Source organism: Taudactylus pleione, unplaced genomic scaffold, assembly GCF_031769625.1.
Source record: "Taudactylus pleione unplaced genomic scaffold, aTauple2 ptg000707l, whole genome shotgun sequence".
NCBI lineage: Eukaryota > Metazoa > Chordata > Amphibia > Anura > Myobatrachidae > Taudactylus > Taudactylus pleione.
The window spans coordinates 668515-691943 of record NW_028285109.1 but is presented as its reverse complement, the minus strand read 5'-3'; the positions used below and the strand labels follow the sequence as shown (position 1 = coordinate 691943).

The window sequence follows — 23429 nt, the reverse complement described above, 5'->3', positions numbered from 1 at the left end:
ACTCAAAAGCTATTTCATGGACAGGTGTGGGTTATTCCCTCATTATTTCATTATCAATTAAGCAGGTAAAAGGTCTGGAGTTGATTCTAGGTGTGACATTTGCATTTGGAATCAGTTGCTGTCGACTCTCAATATGAGATCCAAAGAGCTGTCACTATCAGTGAAGCAAGCCATCATTAGGCTGAAAAATCAAAACAAACCCATCAGAGAGATAGCAAAAACATTAGGTGTGGCCAAATCAACTCTTTGGAACATTCTTAAAAAGAAAGAACGCATCGGAGAGCTCAGCAACACCAAAAGACCCAGAAGACCACGGAAAACAACTGTGGTGGATGACAGAAGAATTATTTCCCTGGTGAAGAAAAACCCCTTCACAACAGTTGGCCAAATTAAGAACACTCTCCAAGAGGGTAGGTGTATATGTGTCAAAGTCAACAATCAAGAGAAGACTTCACAAGAGTGAATATAGAGGGTTCACCACAAGATGTAAACCATTGGTGAGCCTCAAAAACAGGAAGACCAGATTAGAGTTTGCCAAACAACATCTAAAAAAGCCATTACAGTTCTGGAACAACATCCTATGGACAGATGAGACAAAGATCAACTTGAACCAGAGTGATGGGAAGAGAAGAGTATGGAGAAGGAAAGGAACTGCTCATGATCCAAAACATACCACCTCATCAGTGAAGCATGGTGGTGGTAGTGTCATGGTGGGGGCATGTATGGCTGCAAATTAAACTGGTTCCCTTGTATTTATTGATGATGTGACTGCTGACAAAAGCAGCAGAATGAATTCTGAAGTGTTTCGGGCAATATTATATGCTCATATTCAGTCAAATGCTTCAGAACTCATTGGACGGCGCTTCACAGTGCAGATGGACAATGACCCGAAGCATACTGCAAAAGCAACCAAAGAGTTTTTTAAGACAAACAAGTAGAATGTTATGCAATGGCCAAGTCAATCCCCTGACCTGAATCCGATTGAGCATGCTTTTCACTTGATGAAGACAAAACTGAAGGGGAAATGCCCCAAGAACAAGCAGGAACTGAAGACATTTGCAGTAGAGGCCTGGCAGAGCATCACCAGGGATGAAACCCAGCGTCTGGTGAAGTCTATGCGTTCCAGACTTCAGGCTGTAATTGCCTGCAAAGGATTTGCAACAAAGTATTAAAAAGTGAAAGTTAGATTTAGGATTGTTTAGTTTGTCCCATTACTTTTGGCCCCTTAAAAAGTGGGAGACACATAAAGAAACCGTTGTAATTCCTACACCGTTCACCTGATTTGGATGTAATTACCCTCAAATTAAATCTGAAAGTCTGCAGTTAAAGCACATCTTGTTTGTTTCATTGCAAAGCCATTGTGGTGGTGAATAGAGGCCAAAATATAAAAGTTCTGTCAATGTCCCAATATTTATGCACCTGACTGTATGTATGTATGTATGTATGTAAAAAAATATAAATCCAGTGTTTACACATATGATAAGGGAGTGCGGGAAAACTTTTTAGGGTATGTCACCATTATGGTGGCCATCTTGAAGTCGACCATCTTAGATGCAACTCATTTTTTAATTGGGTCGGTAGTCATTTGACATATCAAACATATGCAGAATTTCATAGGAGAAACAATGGTGTTTGTTTTAACATATCTTTATTCATTCTCAAGTTTTAACAAAGTTTATAGGATATATTCGAAGTGCTGTCCACCATGTTGCAGTGGTAAAGGTATTCTCTTTTCCCATTCCTGATGAACCTTGACCTACATGTCTGGCTGAATATGAGAATAAGCATCAACAATTCGTTGTTGCAGATGATAACGATCTTGTATCTTCAAAGCAGAAACACGTTCCTTCCGGTAACACCACAGAAAGAAATTTAACAGAGTTAAATCGTTAAATCAGGGGGATCTTGGTGGCCACTGGACTGGACCTCTATGGCCAATCAGCCTTTGGGGAAACTGCACATCAAGATATTCCCTGACAATGAGTCCATAATGAGGGGGGGCACCATCTTGCTGGAAGAAATTAAAATATGACCCATCCTCTGATAACAAAGAGGGAAAAATCTCTTAATTTAAAAACCTCTTGTAACATGCTGCTGTTAATGTTCCCTTAATGAAGAATGGTCCTACAATAGGCGTACTCCATCGGTACGAGCCGGTGGGAGAGGACCCACGTGGGACGCAGGGGAAATAGTGACACAGCCGCCTGGAGAGATAGGCAGGACGCTGTTATTGGAAATATAGTGAGCAGCGACCGTCAATGAGGCAGGCCATCGGGACCCGCCGCAGAAGATGAGAGGGGACACCGGTATCCCCCGGCATGCCAGAACAAGCTCCTAAGAGGTAAGTGGCGGGGTCTGATACTGGAGTCTCCGGCTAGGATTGTGAAAGTACCCACACCCTATTGCGAGGGGCCTCTGGACTCTTCTTGACCTCGTGAGGATTCTTGGGTTGGAGGTTATTGACCAGCTGAGGAGCATGAACATCTTCGGAGAAGACCCAAGATCTCTCCTCAGGACACATAATCCTTCCAGTATAAGAGGTACTGGACACGACTGTATCGTAAACGAGAGTACAGGATCTTTTTCACCTCAAACTCAACACCTCGTTGGGCTCGTACTTGGAACTTCAGGGAAGCCTGAAACCAATCGAGGATGAGTGGTTTTAACAAGGAAATGTGGAAGACATTTTGGATGCAAAGAGAAGGAGGTAGCTGAAGCCAATATCCAGCCCTGGATTAATTACCTTAATAATCGAGAAGGACCCGTAGTGCATGTGGACAGCCAAACTTTGTCTCCATCTTGGAGATTAGGAATAGCTCTTCTTTTTCTGTCTGCAAAGACTTTATAGTGCATAGAACACTTCTTTAGAGCAGAAAAAAAACCCTCTCCAAATTTTAGTAAAATCCTAAAGGGATGCATTAGCAGCTGAAACATCAAATAATGGTAAGGATTGGAATTCTGGTACCCGAGGATGATGACCAAAGACTGTGAAGTAGGGTATGGAACCAGAAGAGAAGAGGAGCGGTACGTGTTGTTATGAGTGAACTCTGCCCATGGCAGCAGCTCAATCCAATCATCTTGAGAAGAAGAGATGTATAATCGTAGAAATCCTTCCAAATCTTGGTTGACACATTCTATTTGTCCATTGGTCTGGGGTGTTAAGCCGTGGAGAATTTTAGCTTAACTTGGAGTACACAGCAAAGAGTCCTCCAGAATTTGGCAACAAATTGAACCCCTCTGTCACAGATCATCTCTGAAGGGAGACCATGAAAGCGGATTAATTGAGAGATGAACAGTTGAGCCAATTGTGGAGCGGAAGGTAAGCCTACCAGGGGTACAAAATGGGCCATCTTGGAGAATCGACCTATAATTACCCAGATTCTGTTGTATCCCCTGGAAGGTTGGTCACAAAGTCCATTGATAAGTGCATCCATGGACTGGTTGGAATGGACAGGGGACATAGTGTAGCAGAAGGCTGGCGAGAAATTATGTGTTGAGCACATTTCACACAGGAGGCAATGTAGGCCTGTACATCAGACTTCATGGATGGAAACCAGAATGATCTTTTGATGAATTCAAGGGTTTTCTATACTCCTGTATGACCTGAAAATCAAGAGCGTGACCCCAAGAAAATATGAGATATGGTAAGAACTTACCTTTGTTTTCTCTATTTCTACGAAGTCCATAGGGTTCCACAGGATACCTTGGGGTATAGGTGATGATGTCAGGCATCGGGTACCATAGAGTTAAGTTTTCAGCCTCCCAGGATGCACTAGGGTCCCCTTCTATACCCCGCCCCTGAGCCAAGGCATCTCAGTTACGTACCAAGCCATAGGCCGAAGGAGGAGAAGGAAGAGAGAGAAAAAAAAGATCTGGACACACACAAGAATCACATTCTCACCAGAAGGAGACGGAAAAACCGATGAAACAGATGAAAGCCCATCTGCAGCACAGGTGCGACGGGGCAGGAGTCCTGTGGAACCCTATGGACTTCGTAGAAATAGAGACAACAAAGGTAAGTTCTTACCATATCTCATATTTTCTACATCAGGGTCCATAGGGTATCCACAGGATACCTTGGGGATGTCCCAAAGCAGTATCCTTCAAGGGTGGGGACGCTCCTGTGCTGAAAGGAGAATCTGCCGCCCGAAGGAAGCATCCTGAGAGGCAAAGGTGTCAAACGCGTAATACCTCACAAAGGTATGGACAGAGGACCACGTGGCAGCCTGCAGATCTGGACTGCAGAGGCACCACTTCGAGCTGCCCACGAAGGACCCACAGACCTAGTGGAATGAGCCCTCACAGAGGATGGAACCGGAAGGCCTTCATGAAGATAAGCTTCTGAAATTGCCATACGAATCCAACCTGCCAAAGTTTGCTTTGAAGCAGGCCAACACTTTTTACGGAAGCCATAGAGGACAAACAAGGCGTCCGACTTCCTAACGAAGAAGTGCGGTCAACATAAATCCTTAAGGCCCGCACAACGTCCAAAGTGGCCTCACCCACTGAAAGGTCGGGTGAGTTAAAAGCCGGCACAACGATTTCCTCGTTGATATGGAAACGTGAAACAACTTTGGGAAGAAATTCAGGATGAGTGCGCAGCACTGCCCTGTTCCTATGAAAAATCAGGAAAGGGGGTCTACAGGATAGAGCCCCTAAGTCAGAAACACGTCTGGCCGAAGCGATGGCCAAAAGGAAAATTGTTTAAGCTGTCAGCCATTTAAGGTCCACTGAGCCCAGTGGTTCAAACGGCGGTCCCTGAAGAGCCCTCAGTACCACAGCTAAATCCCAAGGCGCCACCGGTGGAACAAATGGCGGCTGAATTCTAAGAACACATTGCATAAAGGTGCGCACATCAGGGATTGTAGCAATCCTATGATGGAACCAGACGGACAGGGCAGACACCTGCACCTTCAGAGAAGCAAGGCGAAGCCCATGGTCTAGTCCCGTCTGTAGGAAAGCTAACACTCTAGACAGACGGAACTCCCGAGGTGCATAACCTCTCGGCCGACACCACTGGAAGAACGTATGCCACACACGATGGTATATTCTTGCAGAAGAAGGCTTCCGAGCTCATAGCATAGTTCGTACTACAGAGCTGGAAAACCCCCTGGACCTTATCATGGCCGTCTCAACAGCCACACCGTCAAAGACAGCTGAGTCAGGTCCGGGTGAAGGCAAGGAACCTGCGACAGAAGGTCCGGTCGTAGCGGCAACCGCAGAGGCCTGTCCACGGACAGACCATGAAGGTCTGAGAACCAGTGTCGCCTGGGCCACGCGGGAGCTATCAACAGGAGCGTCCGTCCTTCCTGTTTGAATTTCCGGATAACCCGTGGAAGAAGGGAAAACGGAGGAAAGAGATAAGCAAACCGGAACGTCCACTGGACGGACAGAGCATCCACCAGAGACGCCTTTTCGTCTCTTGTGCGAGACCCATACACCGGCAACTCGTTGTTGTGCCGTGACGCCATGAGGTTGATCTCTGGAAGACCCCACCTGTCCACCAGAAGTTGAAAGACGTCCTGGTGCAGAGACCATTGCCCCGGATGAACGTCCTGGCGACTGAGAAAGTCCGCCTCCCAGTTGAGAACTCCCGGGATGAATACTGCTGATATAGCCAGGAGATTGCACTCCGCCCAAACCAGGATGCGGGACACCTCTACGAGTGAAGCCCGACTTCGGGTACCTCCTTGCAGATTTATGTAGGCCAAGGTGGTGGCATTGTCCGACTGGACCTGCACGGGGCGACCTTGGAGAACCCGCTGTGCCTGCTGGAGAGCATTGAAAATGGCGCAGAGTTCCAAGATGTTTATCGGAAGCTCCTTTTCCGCCTGAGTCCATCTGCCCTGGAACAAGTGTGGACCCGTGACCGCTCTCCAGCCCCGAAGGCTGGCATCCGTTGTCAATAGGACCCAGTTCGCCACCCAAAACGGACGACTCTTGTTGAGATGGGTCGTCTGCAACCACCAGGCAAGGGACAGGCGAACCTCCGGAGTGAGCACCATCGTCTGGGATTTTAAACTCTGAGGCAGTCCATTCCATTTGGACAGGATCAATTGCTGCAGAGGTCTGGAGTGAAACTGGGCATATTCCACCATGTCGAATACCGACACCATGGAGCCCAGTAACCTCATCGCCGAGTGTAGAGACACACGGCGACTCTGCAGACAACTGCGCACCCTCAACTGCAAGGCAGAGATCTTTTCTCCCGTCACAAAGATCCGCTGCTGACTGGAGTCCAATAAGTCTCCGAGGTGCAGAATCCTCTGAGACGGGATCAGGGTGGACTTTTGCCAGTTTATCAACCAGCCGTGCCGTTGCAGTACTGCAATCGTCAGATCCAAGTGGCGTAGAAGGAGCTCTGGAGACCCTGCTACCAAAAAAAGGTCGTCTAGGTACGGCAACATGCGGACTCCCTGCAGCCGCAGGAACGCCGCCATGACCACCATAATCTTGGTGAACACACGTGGTGCTGTCGCCAGGCCAAAAGGTAACACCCGGAACTGAAAGCAATCGTTGCGAATTGCAAATCTGAGGAACTGTTGGTGACGCAAAAGAATAGAGACATGCAGGTAAGCGTCCTGTATGTCCAACGACACCATGTAATCCCCAGGTTCCAGCGCCAGAATGATGGACCGTAGGGTCTCCATCCGAAACCGCGGCACCCGCAAGGACTTATTGAGGGCCTTGAGGTTGAGAATCGGACGGTACGACCCATTGGGTTTCTGCACCAAAAATAGATTGGAGTAGAAACCCTGGCCCCTCTGGGAGAATGGAACAGGCACTATAACTCCAGCCTGGAGCATAGTGTGCAAAACCTTCCGCAGTTCCATGACTTTGTTCTGGTCTAAGGGAAGACCCATGGTGAAGAATCGGGATGGGGGCCTGTGCCGAAAGGAGAGGGACCACCTCGTGAACCCAAGTGTCTGTCGTAGTTGCCGACCAATACTGGGCGAACTGCAGCAGGCGGCCTCCCACTTTGGGCCCCCCAAAGGGAGGCCCGGACCGTCAGGCCGCAGGCTTGTAATCTGGCTTAGGGGCCGGACGTCTGGTGCTCCAGGCCTGTTTCCTGGGCTTGGCCGATTTCTTGGGGCCAGCCTGTCGGGGAAAGGACTGTGCTTTAGGCCTATCCTGGGCCCTATAAGGCCGAAAGGACGACGTACCTGAACTGGAAGGGACCGCAGCTGACGGGAGACATGCAGACTTGGCTGCCGCCAGCGTGGCCACAATTTTGTCCAGATCCGGACCAAAGAGGACTTCTCCATTAATGGGCAAAGCTTCCAATCCCTTTTTGGAATCAGCGTCCGCCTTCCAGGATCGCAACCATAGGGTGCGACGAGCAGCAACAGCTGCCGAAGAAATCCGAGATGTAAGGGTACTAATATCCAAGGCCACTTCATTGATGTAAGTGGCCGAATCCCGAAGGTTGCCTCCCAACTCGGCTTGTTCAGCCGAACAGTTGGAATCCAAAGACGCCTCCAAACTATCAGCCCAGCGCTCCATAGCTCTGGCTACCCAACATACGGCCATAGCCGGTGTGGATGCCCCCCCCGCGAGGGAATAAATGGACTTTAGGCAGATCTCCACCTTACGGTCTGTAGCATCCTTCAAGGAGGACAATGAGGGCATGGGCAATGTGGCACTTCAGACTAGGCGTGTCACATGAGAATGCACCTGAGAAGGGGATTCCCACTTAGAAAAATCATTGTCCGCAAACGGATAAGCCACCGCTAAACGTCTTTGAGGCTGATACCGTTTACCAGGATGTTTCCACGCCTCCTCTAAATGGTCTACTAACTGACCCGAAAGAGGAAACACTGTGGCGTCACCCTTAATATCCTTGAAAAAGGCATATTTGGATTTGGACACCGGAGGATCATCCTCAATAACTAAAGCTGTGCGGACTGCACGAATAGGGCCAGGAATATCAAGCTTAGACTTAGCGTCCGACTCTTTAGTACGGAGAGGTTCTTGGTCAGAAAGATCTGGAATCTCCCCATAATCGGACGTCACGTCGTCATCCTCATAAGGAGCGGACAGAGACGCCACCGGCCGCTTGTGAGGCCGCAACACAGACTCCCCTTGTAACACATCCGACAAATGCTGTACAGAACTTGGCAGTGAATTAACCCACGCAGGCTCCTGAGAGACCTGAGGAGGGGAACAGGGAGACTGTGGGGTACCATCAGTTGTCTCGGGAAACCCTGCATGGGTGACGACACCACTGACTGCTGGGACAATCCCATCTGTGAGAACGCAGGTTGCGGAGCTAACTGGCCAACTAGGGTTGTAAGTGCTTTGGCGAAACAAGCCCAGGGTGGTTCCTGTACCGGAGCCGTGACAGTAATTGGTCGCGCCAATAAAAAACACTGTCGACACTCCGCGTTACCCTTCCCTTCCGCTCTTGGTACCTTGCACGTAGTACACAGAAGCTGGAGAGGAAAATCACTCTCAGACATGATGGTAAGTATGTGACCCCTCTCACTGATACTCTTAGTATAGTGGGAGAACCACCCTGCAATCACCGCACCGCAAGGGCTTTAGCAGAAGAAGAGCAGGGACAGTGAAATGGCTGACAGTAGAAAGTGAAAGTACAGGCAGCAGACGCTAGCTGCAGTCACATGCAATGCAAAGAAATTAATCCCTGCACTATCAGCGCTGATCCTCAACTACGCAGACACAGATCCTGGTAGGACACAACGCTGCATACACAGATCTGTTCCAACGGAGGAGAGGTATGCCGGGGGACCCAGACCACGATGCCACCGATCAGCAGCTTCCAGCAGCGTTCACCATGCTTTTGCAAAGATGGCCACCAAGGAGCAGAGAGGAGGCCAGCCTGGGGGAGGAGCGCTGACACAGGGCCAATCGGCAGGTGCAGAGAGGGCTGTGTGCAGCAGGGGAGGCGCCGGCTGTGTACAGGGAAGGCGCGCTCCCCTGGCATGCAATTAACCCATGGGACGCCGCAGCACTACCGCTCAGCTGCGGTCCGCTGTCCCAGGGGGGTAGTGGAAGTGCAGGTTGATTACCTGGCTCCACGCTGCAGCCAGTCCCCAGGGAGCCCCCTGCCTGGGGACTCTGGACCATGTTTCAGCGGGGACCCACCACGGAACCCCGCTGCTTACCTGCTGCCCCCATGAATCCGGCCATGGTCCAAAACATCTGGGGTCACCGCTAGCTGTGACCCCAGATGCTTACCAGCATCCCCGGATCATTACCGGCGTTCTGGTACCGGCGGGGGTGTAGTGAAGACAGCATGGACGTCAGTAGTGACTGTCCATGCTGTACTTCCAGATGGGCAGCCACAGCTGCCATGAAGAAAACTTCAGGGGCTATCCTTAGCCCCCCTCTAAACAGGTGCTCCGACTCCGAGCCGGGCACCAACGAAACTGAGATGCCTTGGCTCGGGACGGGGTATAGGAGGGGGACCCTAGTGCATCCTGGGAGGCTGAAAACTTAACTCTATGGTGCCCGATGCCTGACGTCATCACCTATACCCCCAAGGTATCCTGTGGATACCCTATGTACCCTGATGTAGAAAGAAGTTTCTGTCGTAATTTGGTATCCAAAAAGGTTTTCCCTGGCCGAGGATCCATGAAAGGATGAGAAGAAGCAAACACCAGGATTTAGCAAGGGATAATGGTCTGTCACGATTGGGTCTACTTCAGAGCACATTGAGCGAGTCAGAGCATCAGCCTTCCTGTTTTGAGAACCAGGTCTGAAGATCAACTTGACGTTAAAGCGAGAGAAGAATGATGGCCAGCGAGCCTGACGAGGTGATAGGTATTGAGCAGTTTTTAGAAATAGCAGGTTCCGATGATCGGTGTAAACTGAAATGGGAAGATTTGCTCCTTCTAGTAGATATCGCCTCAAAAGCCAGTTTACTGGCTAGAAGAACTTTTCTCCATTGGAGTAATTTTTCTCAGCTGCAGAGAAGTTCTTGGAGAAGTAACTGCATGGAAGAATTTTATTGTCACTTGATTTTTTGTGAAAGAACTGCTCCAACTCCGTCTGAGGATGCATCTACCTCCAAAATAAAAGGACAATCGATCTCTGATGATGTCTAGTGTGTACGACATTGGCAGTGGTGGGACCCGGCATCGACAAGTGCATACACACTTACTGCTGCTGGCAGCGACTGAACGGCGGTGGGGGCCATGCTGCATTCAGCAGCATGGCCCGGACTAATGATATCGCCCAGTGTACCTGCAAATTGCGCAGGTGTTGCGCAAATGACTGAGAACTTCCCTGACTTGCTATCGATGAGAGGAATGAGGGAGAATATAAGAATATTGTCTAGATAGACGATGACTGAATTATAGAGAAGGTCTTGGAAGATTTCATTCATGAAGTGTTGAAATACAGCGGGGGCATTACTTAACCCAAAGGGCATCACTAGATATGCGGATTAAATGATAAACTCCCCGGAGATCTAACTTTGTAAACCCTTGACGCGGTCGAAGAGCTTTGTGATGAGAAGCAACAGATAATGATTCTTCACTGAAATATCGTTTAGGCCCCAATAATCGTTACAAGGGCGAAGTCCGCCATCTTTTTTTTTCACAAAGAAGAAGCCTGCTCCTGCCTTTTATGTGGATGGTCGGAAAAGTCCTTTCTCCAGGTTTTCAATGAAGAATGCAGACATGGCTGCAGTTTCAGGGACAGAAAGAGTATAGGTACGACCTTGTGGAGGTATCTTCCGGGAATCATGATAGGGCAATTCCACTCTAGATGAGGATAGATACGACCTTGTGGAGGTATCTTCCGGGAATCATGATCGGGCAATTCCACTCTAGAAGCTGATCAGCCCCTTGCTTACTAAAAACATCCAGGTAGGAAAGGTATTGGGGCGGAAGTGTCTCCCTTATGGAATTCTCCGTTATATGAAGGGGAAAAACCTTTTGGAGGCAGTTGTCGTGGCAATGCTTACCCCAGGATAAGATTTGCATAATAGACCATTTAATGTGGGGATTATGTTTTTGAAACCATGGGAGTCCCAGGACGACTGAATGAGTAGATTTAGAAATCACCAAGAAGGAAATTTCTTCTGAGTGCAGAGCTGCAACACACAACTTTAAGAGATAAGTTCTGGAGGACACTATATCCTGAGGTATCAGGATGCCATCTACAGCTGCAAAAGAAATAGATTGGGGCTAAATCCACAGTGGGTATTTGAAGTCTGTGGACGTAGTCTGAAGAAATAAAATTCTCTGCGGCACCAGAATCAAGTAAGAGACTGGTATTAACTTCGAGTGTGAACACCCCAGAGAAACCAAAAAGACAGACTCAGATCTTTGAGGAGAGTGGGACAGGACTCCTAATCTGTTCTCTCCATTGCAGACTAGGAACGACCATTTCCTGGCCTCTTAGGACAAGAACTCAAGATGTGGTCGGCAGCACCACAGTAAAGACAGAGGTTCTCTTGGCGGCGTTTAAGATGTTCCTTGGTAGTGAGTCGGAAGCAATTGACTTGCATCGATTCTTCTGCAGGAGGAGAACTTGGACAAAGAGGAGGACAAACCTTATATCGCTCACTCCTGTTCTTTTCAAAGGATCATTCTCGAATCACAAAATCGATTTTATTACAGAGCGAGATTAAGTCATTAAGGTTCTCAGGCTAGTCACCGGTAGTTAACCAGTTTTTGAGCTTGTCTGAAAGACCATTCCAGAAGGTGGCTAGGAGTGCCTCCTGATTTCAAAGCAACTACAAAGTCAAAGTTTGAAACTGGACCACATACTGCGCCACCTATCTAGTGCCTTGCCGAAGTCTCAATCTCTATGGAGGCCATAAAGTCGGCGAAGTTAAAAAGTAGTGGGTCTGACCTTTCCCAGAGAGGTGACACCCAATCAAGAACAGAACCATTGAGCAACGAGACAATGTATGCCATTTTTGTTTTATCTGTGGGAAAATTTGCGGGTTGTAAAGTCAAAATGGACGTCACACTGGTTGAGGAAGCCACGACCCAATTTAGGACTTCCATCAAATGTATTTTGTGTGGGCAGTCAGAGGTTAGAAGCCAGTGGAATCGAAGCAGAAGCTGAATTTTGGAGCTAGATGGTTTGGATAAATTAGGAGCCTGTAGACCTGAAACATTAGTTTGAAGGTTATCTTGATGAGCCGAGATTTCTTGCAGAACCTGTACCAATTGTCGCCGAGATGACTCGAGACCTTTGGAGACGACCCACAATGCTTTGCATGAGGTCCGCTCCACGAGGGTTCAGGAGCAAGAGCTGAGAAACTGGATGGTTTGATGTAATTCCAACTCATGGAATGTGTTACTAAATTGTAGGAAGCTAACCAGTATCAGAGGATTTGGCTGGGACCCAAGTCAGAGGTGCAGAGTCAACACGCTGGTGGTTTTCATCAGTGACCCATGCAAGGGGATTTGGGCTTAGCTGTGCCCGACATCCAGGTCACAGTGCCCTGCTTGCGTTTTCCTGTACTAGCAGCTGACTGACACAGATGTGGAAATCACAAGATGAAATTGACTAGGTTAGGACCGGAGGAGCCAGTGGTGCAGCGAGCTGGGAATCTGCACTGAGGATAAACAGAAGATACTACAGGAGCTCAAATGGTATCTCACAGTTAGGCTGAGAACAACATTGCACTGGCAACTGACTTAGTGCTCAGAACATCCTTAAATACCCCTGGCTAACCAGGGATTGGGTGTTGGGAGTCAGGTGAAGGCAAATAGGGAATCCGTTGGCTGCAAGGTAGTCACCTGATTAAGAACAACATGGCTGCGCCCAGCAAGTGGAGCAGGCAGGAGAGGACCCACGTGGGACTCCGGGGAAATAGTGACACAGCCGCCTGGAGAGAGAGGCAGGACGCTGTCACTGGAAATACAGTAAGCAGTGCTCTGTCCTGCCGCCACACCTGCTAGTGACCGCCAATGAATCAGGCTATCGGGACCCGTCGCGGCCGCAGAAGATGAGTGGGGATGCTGGGATCCCCCGGTATGCCAGAACAACCTCCTAAAAGGTAAGTGGCAGGATCTGATACTAGGGTCTCCATCTAGGGTTGTGACATTATGGAATACTCTGTATATATACATACATATATAACACGTTCAATTAAAGGGCGTTAACACAGGTATCGGGGGGAAAAGGGCAATAAAGCCCATGGTTACCTCCCTTTTTCACCCCCGATAATTTAATTGGAGCTAAATTAATCTACCCCTAATTGCATTTGGAATTTTCTCCACGCGAGACACGAATTACTCTGGCCACTGTTTGATCTAACGAGTTACCAAGATTGAAGAGTATGCATCGTAAGTCCTTAGCGCACTTCACCTACTGAAGCAGCTAATGGTCACTATCTTGGGTATCCCTTCACCCAAACAGTAATGAAATAATAAAAAGTAATGTAGTGCTATCAGCGCTGCTGGTGTGGTAATGAAAACGCTGTCTTGATAAAGAGCAGCTAAAGCTCGAAACGCGTCGGAAGTCTGGATGTGCAGTACCATATCTTATCTATGACTTCAAAGGAACTTGCATGTGAGTGTCCAAAACAGGGTGAATCCGGAACCCCTGTTTACCAAAAACCTGAAGTGACACTCACCACTACCTGATGGTAGGAATTATTTGCAGCACCATTTCTGTACACCTCTGTACACTTGTGTATGTTTTCATTGCTTCCATATGTTTTTATTGCTACCATGTGGAGCTAATTCTATTTACCTGTTTTACACATACTATGTGTAAGAATTGTATGTCTTTTTTGCATTTTATATGTGATTGATGATATATTAAATTTGATTTTTAATCTTTCCTATATCTTTTTTCATTACCACACCACAAGCCCTGATAGTAAATAATAAAAATTAATGTAGTGCTAAGATTATTTTATTATTATATATTTGCCAAATCCTATTTACATCACCTTTAGCCTTCCATTTGTTATTTATATTAACTCATCTACTTATATTCTACACTTATATGATTGTGATTACCTTAGTTATAGAAATATATATTTTTACACAATTTCCTATCCCACTGGTTTCCACATATTCCTCAATCCCACCTCTCTACATTATATTCCTCATCCTCTCTATACTTTTAGCTGTACTAGATGCACAACTTTAGACCGACACCAGCTGCTTTCCCATTATCACCCTTATATATTTATTTTCTATATAGTTTAACAAAAAAAATTTCAAAAATGAATGGTGCCATTAGAGCCACATATCTATACTTCAATTGAACAGATATCGCCGACACAACAGAACTACTCTATTCTATACATCAGTCATATTGCCCTTCCACTCTACATTTTCCCTCCATGCTCTCTCTCACCCTTCCTTCCTTACTCACTGCTCGCTCTCCACAATGCTTCATATATTTACCAAACACCTAACGTTTCATTCGCTTTATTCCATACCCATATACTTTTTCTATTTACATTTGTTAATTTATTCTTATTCTACAGTTATCCATAAAAAAAAAATATTTTATATTATATATTTTGATTCACACAGGCTAACAATCTGTATATGAAATAGTTTATTTTAATTATTTTTTATATTGGACTTTTTAATTTTATATTAAATTTCATATACATGTTCCTTCCTTTCTTAGTATTATTAGCCTACTTCATTATTATTTTATAATGGTCTTAGGGCCTCATTCAGTACGGATCGCAATTGCGATCGCATTTGAGAAATCGCACACAAAGCAGCTGTGAAAATATGCTAATGCCTGCCACAGCTCAGCCAGCATAGAGACGCACACTGCTGCTTTCTCATATCCATTCATATCCATATCGGTATCACCGATGCACATCAGCCCGTCATGAGGCATTTACACCAAGTCTGGCCAGCGCAGACACTGCAAGTCTCTTCGCACGCAGCGAGTACTCAAACTGCGTATGCCATAGCGTGGCTAATTTCCGCACGCCCATTAGTGTTCAAACGGACAGACATGCCTGCATATTTCTGACCACTCCCTCTTCAACACCCCCAAACACTGACAGCCCGTCATTCACTCTGCAATGGATTCCTTTGTGTACGTAATAGCAATGCGATTGGTGCACACGTGCAGTGTGGCTTGTACACATGTACAATGACAAACAATCGCTCGACTGCATCCGTAATCGCTATTGCATGCGCTACTGGATCAGGCCCTTCGTTCTAAAAACTTTTAAATATTTTCACGGCTTTGTGCAATTTTAAATGTATTTTTAATTTCTATTTATAACCTAATTTTCATTCCGATTACTCTTTTCATTTATACCATTATTTGCAGACTCATCTCTGCAGGATAGGTTATTCTCCTTCTATATAATTATGCACAGGTCCATAGAATGCCTGAATTATTAACACTGACTGTTATATTTTCCCCTCAGCACTTACACCTGTTGTTATTCTAATGTACCATGTAAGGGGCAAACTAATTAGCCGCGAGGGGTGCGAATCGGGTGAGTTTTGCTTTTGCCATGGAGTTCAAACGCCAGCAATGCCACCGCATCTCACACCCCTCGTTCAGGGTAAACTCACTCAATTTTGTACGAGTTCAGGCTACCATCAAGTGCGACCATTGTCGCGATGACATGCACCTGCGAGTGCATCGTGTAGAATTGGATTGACCCCTATAACTCCTCTCCTCCTAAACATCAACCATTTGGAGCCCACAGTTCCTGTGCTACACCAGCACAGCGATCTACAAACCGGACATGATAATACCACACACTGTTCTCCACAGGGACAAACAGCTAAACTATCAAAAGAAACCCCCAGCTGCCAAGGATAAACACAATGTGGAATTTAGTAAGGTACACATAGTAAGTAAAAAGTTATTCTGATCTCCTTTTAACTGATACATAGCAAAACTGTATAATGTGGCCTGGTCACAAAGGCATACAATTGTCTTGAAGGGTTAAGTTTTATCAAAGATGAAATATATCTGAAGACAATAACAATATGAGTGTGGATGACAGATATTCAGGATCTAGGTAAACATACCTGCTGGAATTTCACTTACATGATTGTTTGCTGCTAAACTCAAAGCCAGATTAACTGTTGAAAAGAAAATAAAAACATTAGGATATCTGGACTAGATCGATCTGTCTATCTTTTAAAAGTCTGTGCTTCTCCTTTGAAAGTACAGAACTTATACTATAGTAATCTAGTGCAGCTCCCATGTGTCAGTTATCCTTCTGAGTAAGCTGATCTGTAAACGGTATAATCAGGAGTACACAATAGTGAAATAATTTAAAACAAATTAAAAAAAAAACAGATTAAAAACATGTACAATGTGTTTTCTTTGTACAAGTGCATATCACCAACTTAACGGCTCTCTGTGGCTTCCCAGTGTCAACTTCGAGGCCGACCTGCACTCCCAGCTCTCAGACTTCGCCGAGCCTTGGTCTGGCATTGGTTTACTGCGAATGTGCAGTATTTCCGATAGTTATGAAACGCGTTGAAAATTTCCAAGATGGGGGCGCAGGTCGGCCCAGAAGGTGAAGCCGCAGAGAGCTGTTGGCTGTAAGCGCATTTAGAGACCACCAGACTCGCACATTTCTGTTTGCAGCCCTTTGGGAGGGCGGGGGACTGCCTGATCACAACTAATTGGACAGAACCCATAGTACGTGTTCTTAATCTGTGTTTTTTTTGCAAATGTAACAGTTTTAAGCACTTTCATTATTATGCACCCCTGATTATACTGTTTGCATATACACATACACACACACAAAACACAATATATAGTGTGTTCCCAAGATATATTATTACTGATCGTTAAAATTTTATGTAATTGACCATTTGTGAAACATTTAATCCAATATATACCAATAAGTGACTACTTGTAAAGTTTCTATGGAATATGCATGGAAGTATGCAAACATCACTTGAAGAAGCTATGCATACATATATTTACACTAAGTATGTGGGCTACCTAAAAATCCATTTTAGTACAGGATTTCACTAATATGATCAATAAGCATGTAGTAATAACATGTTCTCCTCTGTTCCCATGAAAAACAGACAGTCCTGCACAGGTTGGCTACGGGATGCCGTTGTTCAGAAACCTAACTGGGTTACAATGCCGACACCCACCGGTAAGTAGGCTAACCCTACCCTTAAGATAAATGGAAGAAAAGGAGGCGCAAAAATAGAATTCATGTACATTTAATGCAAATTTAAATAAGAAAATAGTATAGAGATGGAGGACCACATGTAAATAAAATACACATATAAATACACATATAAATAACACAGTAATGATAAAATTCCAACTCAGCCTCAGACAGTTACATGAATGAGGACAGCAACATTTAGATAGTTTGTATAGAGCTGTGCCAGTGATTCAAAGGATAGTAGACACTGTAATTGGTGTCCTTAACAGGAGCGTAATCTGTCCAATAGCAAATGGAAAAATAGTTCAATTGCCCAATTGGGGTCATTCAGACCCGCTCGTGAGCGGCAGTACGCTCGCAAGCGGGTCGATGTTCCCCCACTGCGCATGCGCACGACGGAGGGAGCTCCGTCGTGCGCATGCGCGAGACCCGGCGAGTGACGGGCTCTCCATCGCTCCGGGTCTCGCACCAAAGGGGGCGTGCTGTCGATGTTGATTGACAGCACGCCCCCTTTGGTGGGCGTGCCGGGGGCATGCCTGCCAGACGGAGGTGTTCCCATGGGAACGCCTACCGTCTGAAGCCGGCCATCACTAGTGATGTCAGTGGGAGTGATTTTGGCTCTGATAGAGCCAAAATCACTCCTGGGCTTGCGGCAGCGAGACCCTACCGCAGGGTCTCCGTCGCAAGCCCGATGGTCGCGATGGTCAAGACCATCGCGACCATCATCATGGACGCTCGCATATGCTGTGGATGGTCACCCACAGCTATGCGAGCGTCCAAGAGGACGCTCCATTTTCAGGGAGGAGGGCCCTGATTCAGAGCGAGCGCTCTGGTCAGAGCGTTCAGCTCTGAATCAGGCTCAATGTCCCCCCAACAAAAAAAAAAAAAAAAAAAGGGGGAGTTCAAGTTCATAAACCAGTGCTATCCTGACTGATATCCCTGCATAAGGGTGGAAAAAATGTCCCAAAGAAGACTGGTTAGTAGCAGGGGGTTAACCCAGAAAGGTAAGTGAACCTTAGTGATGAAAAGCAATTGGTGCAGTACTTAGCTGATTCGTGGTATGGCCAGACCGGTCTGTGCACAACCGGTCAGTGTTCTTCCTGGTCCCGGCATTCCGGACACTGCCAGCTTCATGTAAGAGGACCGGACCAGGAGGAACACTGACCGGTTGTGCACAGACCGGTCTGGCCATACCACGAATCAGCTAAGTACTGCACCAATTGCTTTTCATCACTAAGGTTCACTTACCTTTCTGGGTTAACCCCTGCTGATAACCAGTCTTCTTTGGGACATTTTTTTCCACCCTTATGCAGGGAACTCAGTCAGGATAGCACTGGTTTATGAACTTGAACTCCCCCTTTATTTTTGGGGGGGGACATTGGGCAATTGAACTATTTTTACATTTGCTATTGGACAGATTACGCTCCTGTTAAGGACACCAATTACAGTGTCTACAATCCTTTGAATCACTGGCACAGCTCTATACAAAGTATCTAAATGTTGCTGTCCTCATTCACGTAACTGTCTGAGGCTGAGTTGGAATTTTATCATTACTGTGTCATTTATATGTGGTCCTCCATCTCTATACTATTTTCTTATTTAAATTTGCATTAAATGTACATGAATTCTATTTTTGCGCTCAATTTTCTTCCATTTATCTTTCTTCTCGCTAGGGGCTAGCCACCTCTGTAGGTGAGCTGCATTTAGATTTCACTTCATATACCACAGCGCCTGGCAATTTCTCTATTAACCCTACCCTTAAACCTAACCCTCCCCCCCCTGCAGCCTAAACCTCACTCTTCTCTCCCCCTGGAGCCTAACCCTCCTTCCCGTGCCTAACCCTAACTCCAACACTTACCGTCAGGATGTCAGCGGTCAGGAAGCTGGGGCCAGGATTATAACTGGTGTCGGGAGTCCGATGCCGGCATTCTGATTGCCGGCATCCCGACTGCTGGGTTCATAACTACATCCCTTCTGGACTATACGTAACAAATTTTATGTGGACACTACATCACTCCGATCACACAGTATTAAATCTGGTACTTGTGTACATTACGGACTCATTGCAGAGAGAACCCAATGAATGTTTTAAATGGTACTTGTGTACACAAGTACCGAAAGTTGTCCCCACCTAAAGAAGAAAGTTGTCCGCTCGCCACAAATCAGACTCGTGGTTATATTCCCCCTCAATACCCACTTGGATGGTAGGGAATGACGCTGGACACAGGCTGATGATGTCAGGGTCCTCTCCGTGAAGGGGATTTAGACATTACCATGATTGATAATAATAATGAGTGTAGGACACGGGTTCTCTCTGCAGTGAGTCCGTAAAGTACACAAGTACCTTAAATCTGATTGGGGTATGTCACGAGAAGGGTAAGCAGTATACCTGCAGTTGTTGATTTGCCAACACCTCCTTTGCCAGATGCTACCACTAACACATGCTTTACCCCAGGAATTGGCTTCTGCTTTGGCAAACCACGGGACATCACCTGGGCCTGTCTGTCCTTGAGCTTCTCTTCTCGCGATCCTGTTGTCTAAATGAAGAAAGCACCAAATGGTCATGCTTAATGCACACATAAAAACACAAATACTGCACACTGCTAACTGTTAAACAATGCAACAGGTCTAATGTCACGGGCCTATAATAATATCTGTATAAAACAAGAAGAACTTGGGGCCTGATTCAGTAGAGGATGCACTAGCTATTGGGAAGCTGCACAAAAAGCTTCCCTGCGTACTCTGCTGAATCAGGCCTTAGTCTGCAACTAGGACAGTATTTAATGTGCACAATACTGGAAAATGTCTATTTAAATGGATTACCAAATTATTAAGACCATGCTTTGTGCTATATATTCAGAAATGGAAAACGATCTTTAACGCTCATTTTGAACACTATGGGGGGGGGGGGATTTAATTAGCTGCGGGGTTTACCCCACAGCTAATTAAATGCGCTGCCAGATTCAATGAGCTGCGCATTTTTGGGGGGAATTATTTACAACTAGTTTAACGGACCCTGCATATTTGGGTCACATCAGTCCCTTGCCTATGCTTGATCCTGCCCCCACTCTGGCTGGCCCAGTCCTCTATCTGCTGTCCCTCACCCCCTTTCCACCACCACGTAGGACAGCATGTGTGCAATGCCCTTACTGTACTCAGGGTATGCTAGCCTGCCCTATGCCTTCATGTTCACTGCCTCTTTACTGGAGGAGAGGTGCAATGGACAGATACCTCTAAATGGGCCTATCCGGTAGCAGATAAAATTAATGATTGAACGATATATCGTTCATTATATCTGCTAATGTATAGGCCCTGTACAATGACAGATGCGCACTCCCGCGGCCGACAAATTGCATCTATCATCTCTCCAACATGTTGGACAATAATCGCATATAGCTGTACGATATTAGCAATATTGTGCAGTTTCTATGCGGTAAACTACGAATGACGAAAGATATTAGCAGCAGCTACAGAGCGCTGCAGAGAAAAAAATCCACTCCGTGAATGATGCAATCCGATATCGTTCATCGTTTGCCAAAATCTGTCATGTACATGACAGATATCGTTCAGCACAGCCACCGGAATTTTCAAGGGCTATCTTTTGTCTTTCATCGCTCAGAAATACATCTGCTAATGGATAGGCCCCTTTAGTCAACTTAAAAATCTAGACGTACACACTTATTATAAATGGGCAGTGTGGAAAAGCAAATTTGTGCTTAAGAGTTGGTCACAGGTTGAACTTCTCATGAGCCCCTCTATGTGCAGGGCATGCATGACTGACAGCTCTGACAGACTGATAAATGGGCTGTTCTACAGAGTTTCAGTTTGCCTTTGAGGTCATTAACAGGTACTGGGGCAGATGTATGAAGCTCTGGAAAGTGATAAAGTGCAGAGTGATAAACGACCAACCAATCAGCTCACAATTGTGATGTTACAGGCTGTGTTTGAAAAATGACAGGTGGGAGCGGATTGGTTGGTCGTTTATCACTCTCCACAGCTTCATACATCTGCCCCAATGTGTGAAGGAGGAAGAGAGTAGAGATTCCTGAAGAACACCTGGTATGTGATATACATTACATCCACACGTTTGGCATATACATTACAATAATGGGTTTTCATTTATTCATGTTGTAAACATTTTACGGCAAAATAAAGCTTCTCCGTCTAATCACCTGAAGATGCCTCAGGAATTATATTTAGTTACCCTACCAGGTCTTTCATGCTTTTGTTGTTTACCAACAAGTTAGATTATGGCACTGGGCACGCTTGTACATATTGTTGGTTTTTGCATTTTCTATTCATTTGAAACTTAAAAAAATAAACAAAGACAACAACACACTTCACAACTGCAGAAAAAATGCATCACTTATTCTTTTTCCTAAATCCCAGAGAGAGCATTGGCTTCCAACCCAAGTTTCATTTTAATACATTCATTTTAGTAAAAACTAATTTTGTTCATTACAATATGGAATTTGTGGAACTCAAAGTGGCTTTCATAGTAACACCTCCATCCCTTTACTGTCTTCTACCCACCTAGAGAAGGGAGCTTCCTGAAGACTGAACTGTCTATGGACTCTAGGAAATAAAGCTGGGTGCACACTAGGTCGGTCCATCATCCTATCTGACGATTGGTACGTGAATACACACTTACCAATCTTCGGCCCGATGTGTCATGACTGACGTCACAACTGGATGGGCATTTACATGAGCCTACCTAGTTGAGCTGTCAGTCACCGGCGCCCTCTGCAGGCCGTATACACAACCAATGCACCAGTATATCTGCAGATATATTTGGCATCGGCGGTGCTGCACAGCTAATGCGTTATGTCTGCGAACGGCGTCGTTCACAGACATATCGTCTGTACACACTGACCGAAGCACACGCGATATATTAGCCATTCAATTGAACGCTCGATCTATCGGCCAGTGTGTACCCAGCACAAGACTGTCAGGGGTATATTTACGTAGAACACATTAGTATAATGGAAACTAATGATTTGCACCACACTGGTACAAGATGAGTTACCATTACTGTCCCCTCATGAAAGGCCCACTGGTAGAGTGTGAGTTTTCCAGGTTACCCTTTAAAAACAGAAGCAGTACGCATATGCTGTCATCCCCATCATCCCATGTAAGAGAAGCTTAATGTCTGAATTTCAGTGACAATCTAGCTCAGAGCGAAATGTCCTCCTAACACTCCTATCAATACATTACAGAATGCAGAAACCTCCCCCACAACAAGTTGCATGGAATATGGAATTTACAATAGAAATAAGGTAAGCCTTGAGTCCCTCCCCAAATGGGTACCCAATACAAGTGCTGTTTATGGCCTAGCCACAGGATAAATCAGAAAGAGAGACACTGGACCTCTAGCTACCGTGGAACTACAAATCCAACCATGCTCCACTGGCCATAGGCTACCATGGTATGGAGTTGTCACTCCACAGCATCTGCGGTGTGCTGGGAGATGACAAGGAAATTGTGGTTGTCTAGTTTCAAAATAGCTGATGTGACAGGTTGGCAGTTTCTTTTAGGAGGTCATGAAGAGGGAGCTGGTGCGACACTGGGTACCAGGAAACTGAGCTTCGGCGTCTCCTAAGGCTCACAGGGCGGCTCTGCAGTGGATCGGCTGGCATCCTACAAGCCAAATACAGGTGCCACAGGGAAGCAATAGCACCACCCCTCAGCTCTGCGCCCTAGCCAAATGCATTGGTCGCACTTCCTAGGTTAAGACCCTGCTGGCAGAGCATGCTGTACTACAGGCAATGGGGGAGATGTATTAAGCGCTGAAGCGGTATCAGCGCACGTTATGTGCGCTGAAACTGCTTCTCCCCGATGTATGATCAGGGGGGTTGGCGGTAAATGACAGGAGCGCCCTTGTCATTATCGGCGCTACTATCTACAAGTCGGCAGCCACCGCAGCAGGGACAGCGCTGTCCCTGCTGTGGGGATGGGGCATCGCCAAAGTGTAGCTGTCGATATCGAAAGCTACAGCGGGCGGAACGGTGAGGCGATGTGACTGTTCATAAATTGCCCAGGCTATCGGCGCTGCTATCTTATAGATAGCGCCAATAAATACAGGGGCAACTAATAAGAGGACCAAAAACAAATATATAACAGTCATGCTGGATTTTTAACAAATCTCAATACACAGAGGTCACTAACAAAGAAAGAGACAACTTCAGGGGTAGGTAGAACTCTGCCCAGCCCTGATAAACAGCCTCTCATATGCTGGTGTAGAGCAAGCGAAACCTAGTAATACCCTCCAAACATGACCCATTCTATTAGGTACAAAATGCTCTGCTCCTGGACGTCCCTCTTAATGTATTGTTGAAACACCTGTCTCATCAATTACCTA

General features: G+C 46.2%; 1 protein-coding gene across 2 annotated transcripts in view; it reads right to left on the bottom strand.

Moving 5' to 3' along the window:
- NUBPL (NUBP iron-sulfur cluster assembly factor, mitochondrial) overlaps positions 1 to 23429 on the bottom strand; it is a 38331-nt gene that overhangs the window by 14548 nt on the left and 354 nt on the right. Inside the window, exons 1-3 of one of the 2 annotated variants that reach the window (XM_088456614.1) lie at positions 23334 to 23382; positions 19461 to 19608; positions 15979 to 16013 (exon numbers count right to left, since the gene is read on the bottom strand). In XM_088456614.1, coding sequence (XP_088312740.1) covers positions 15979 to 16013; positions 19461 to 19608; positions 23334 to 23351 — 201 coding nt within the window. In that variant the 5' untranslated portion in view covers positions 23352 to 23382. Of the gene's footprint in view, positions 1 to 15978; positions 16014 to 19460; positions 19609 to 23333; positions 23383 to 23429 lie in introns of those variants that run through there. The other variant, XM_088456613.1, reaches the window with a different exon arrangement.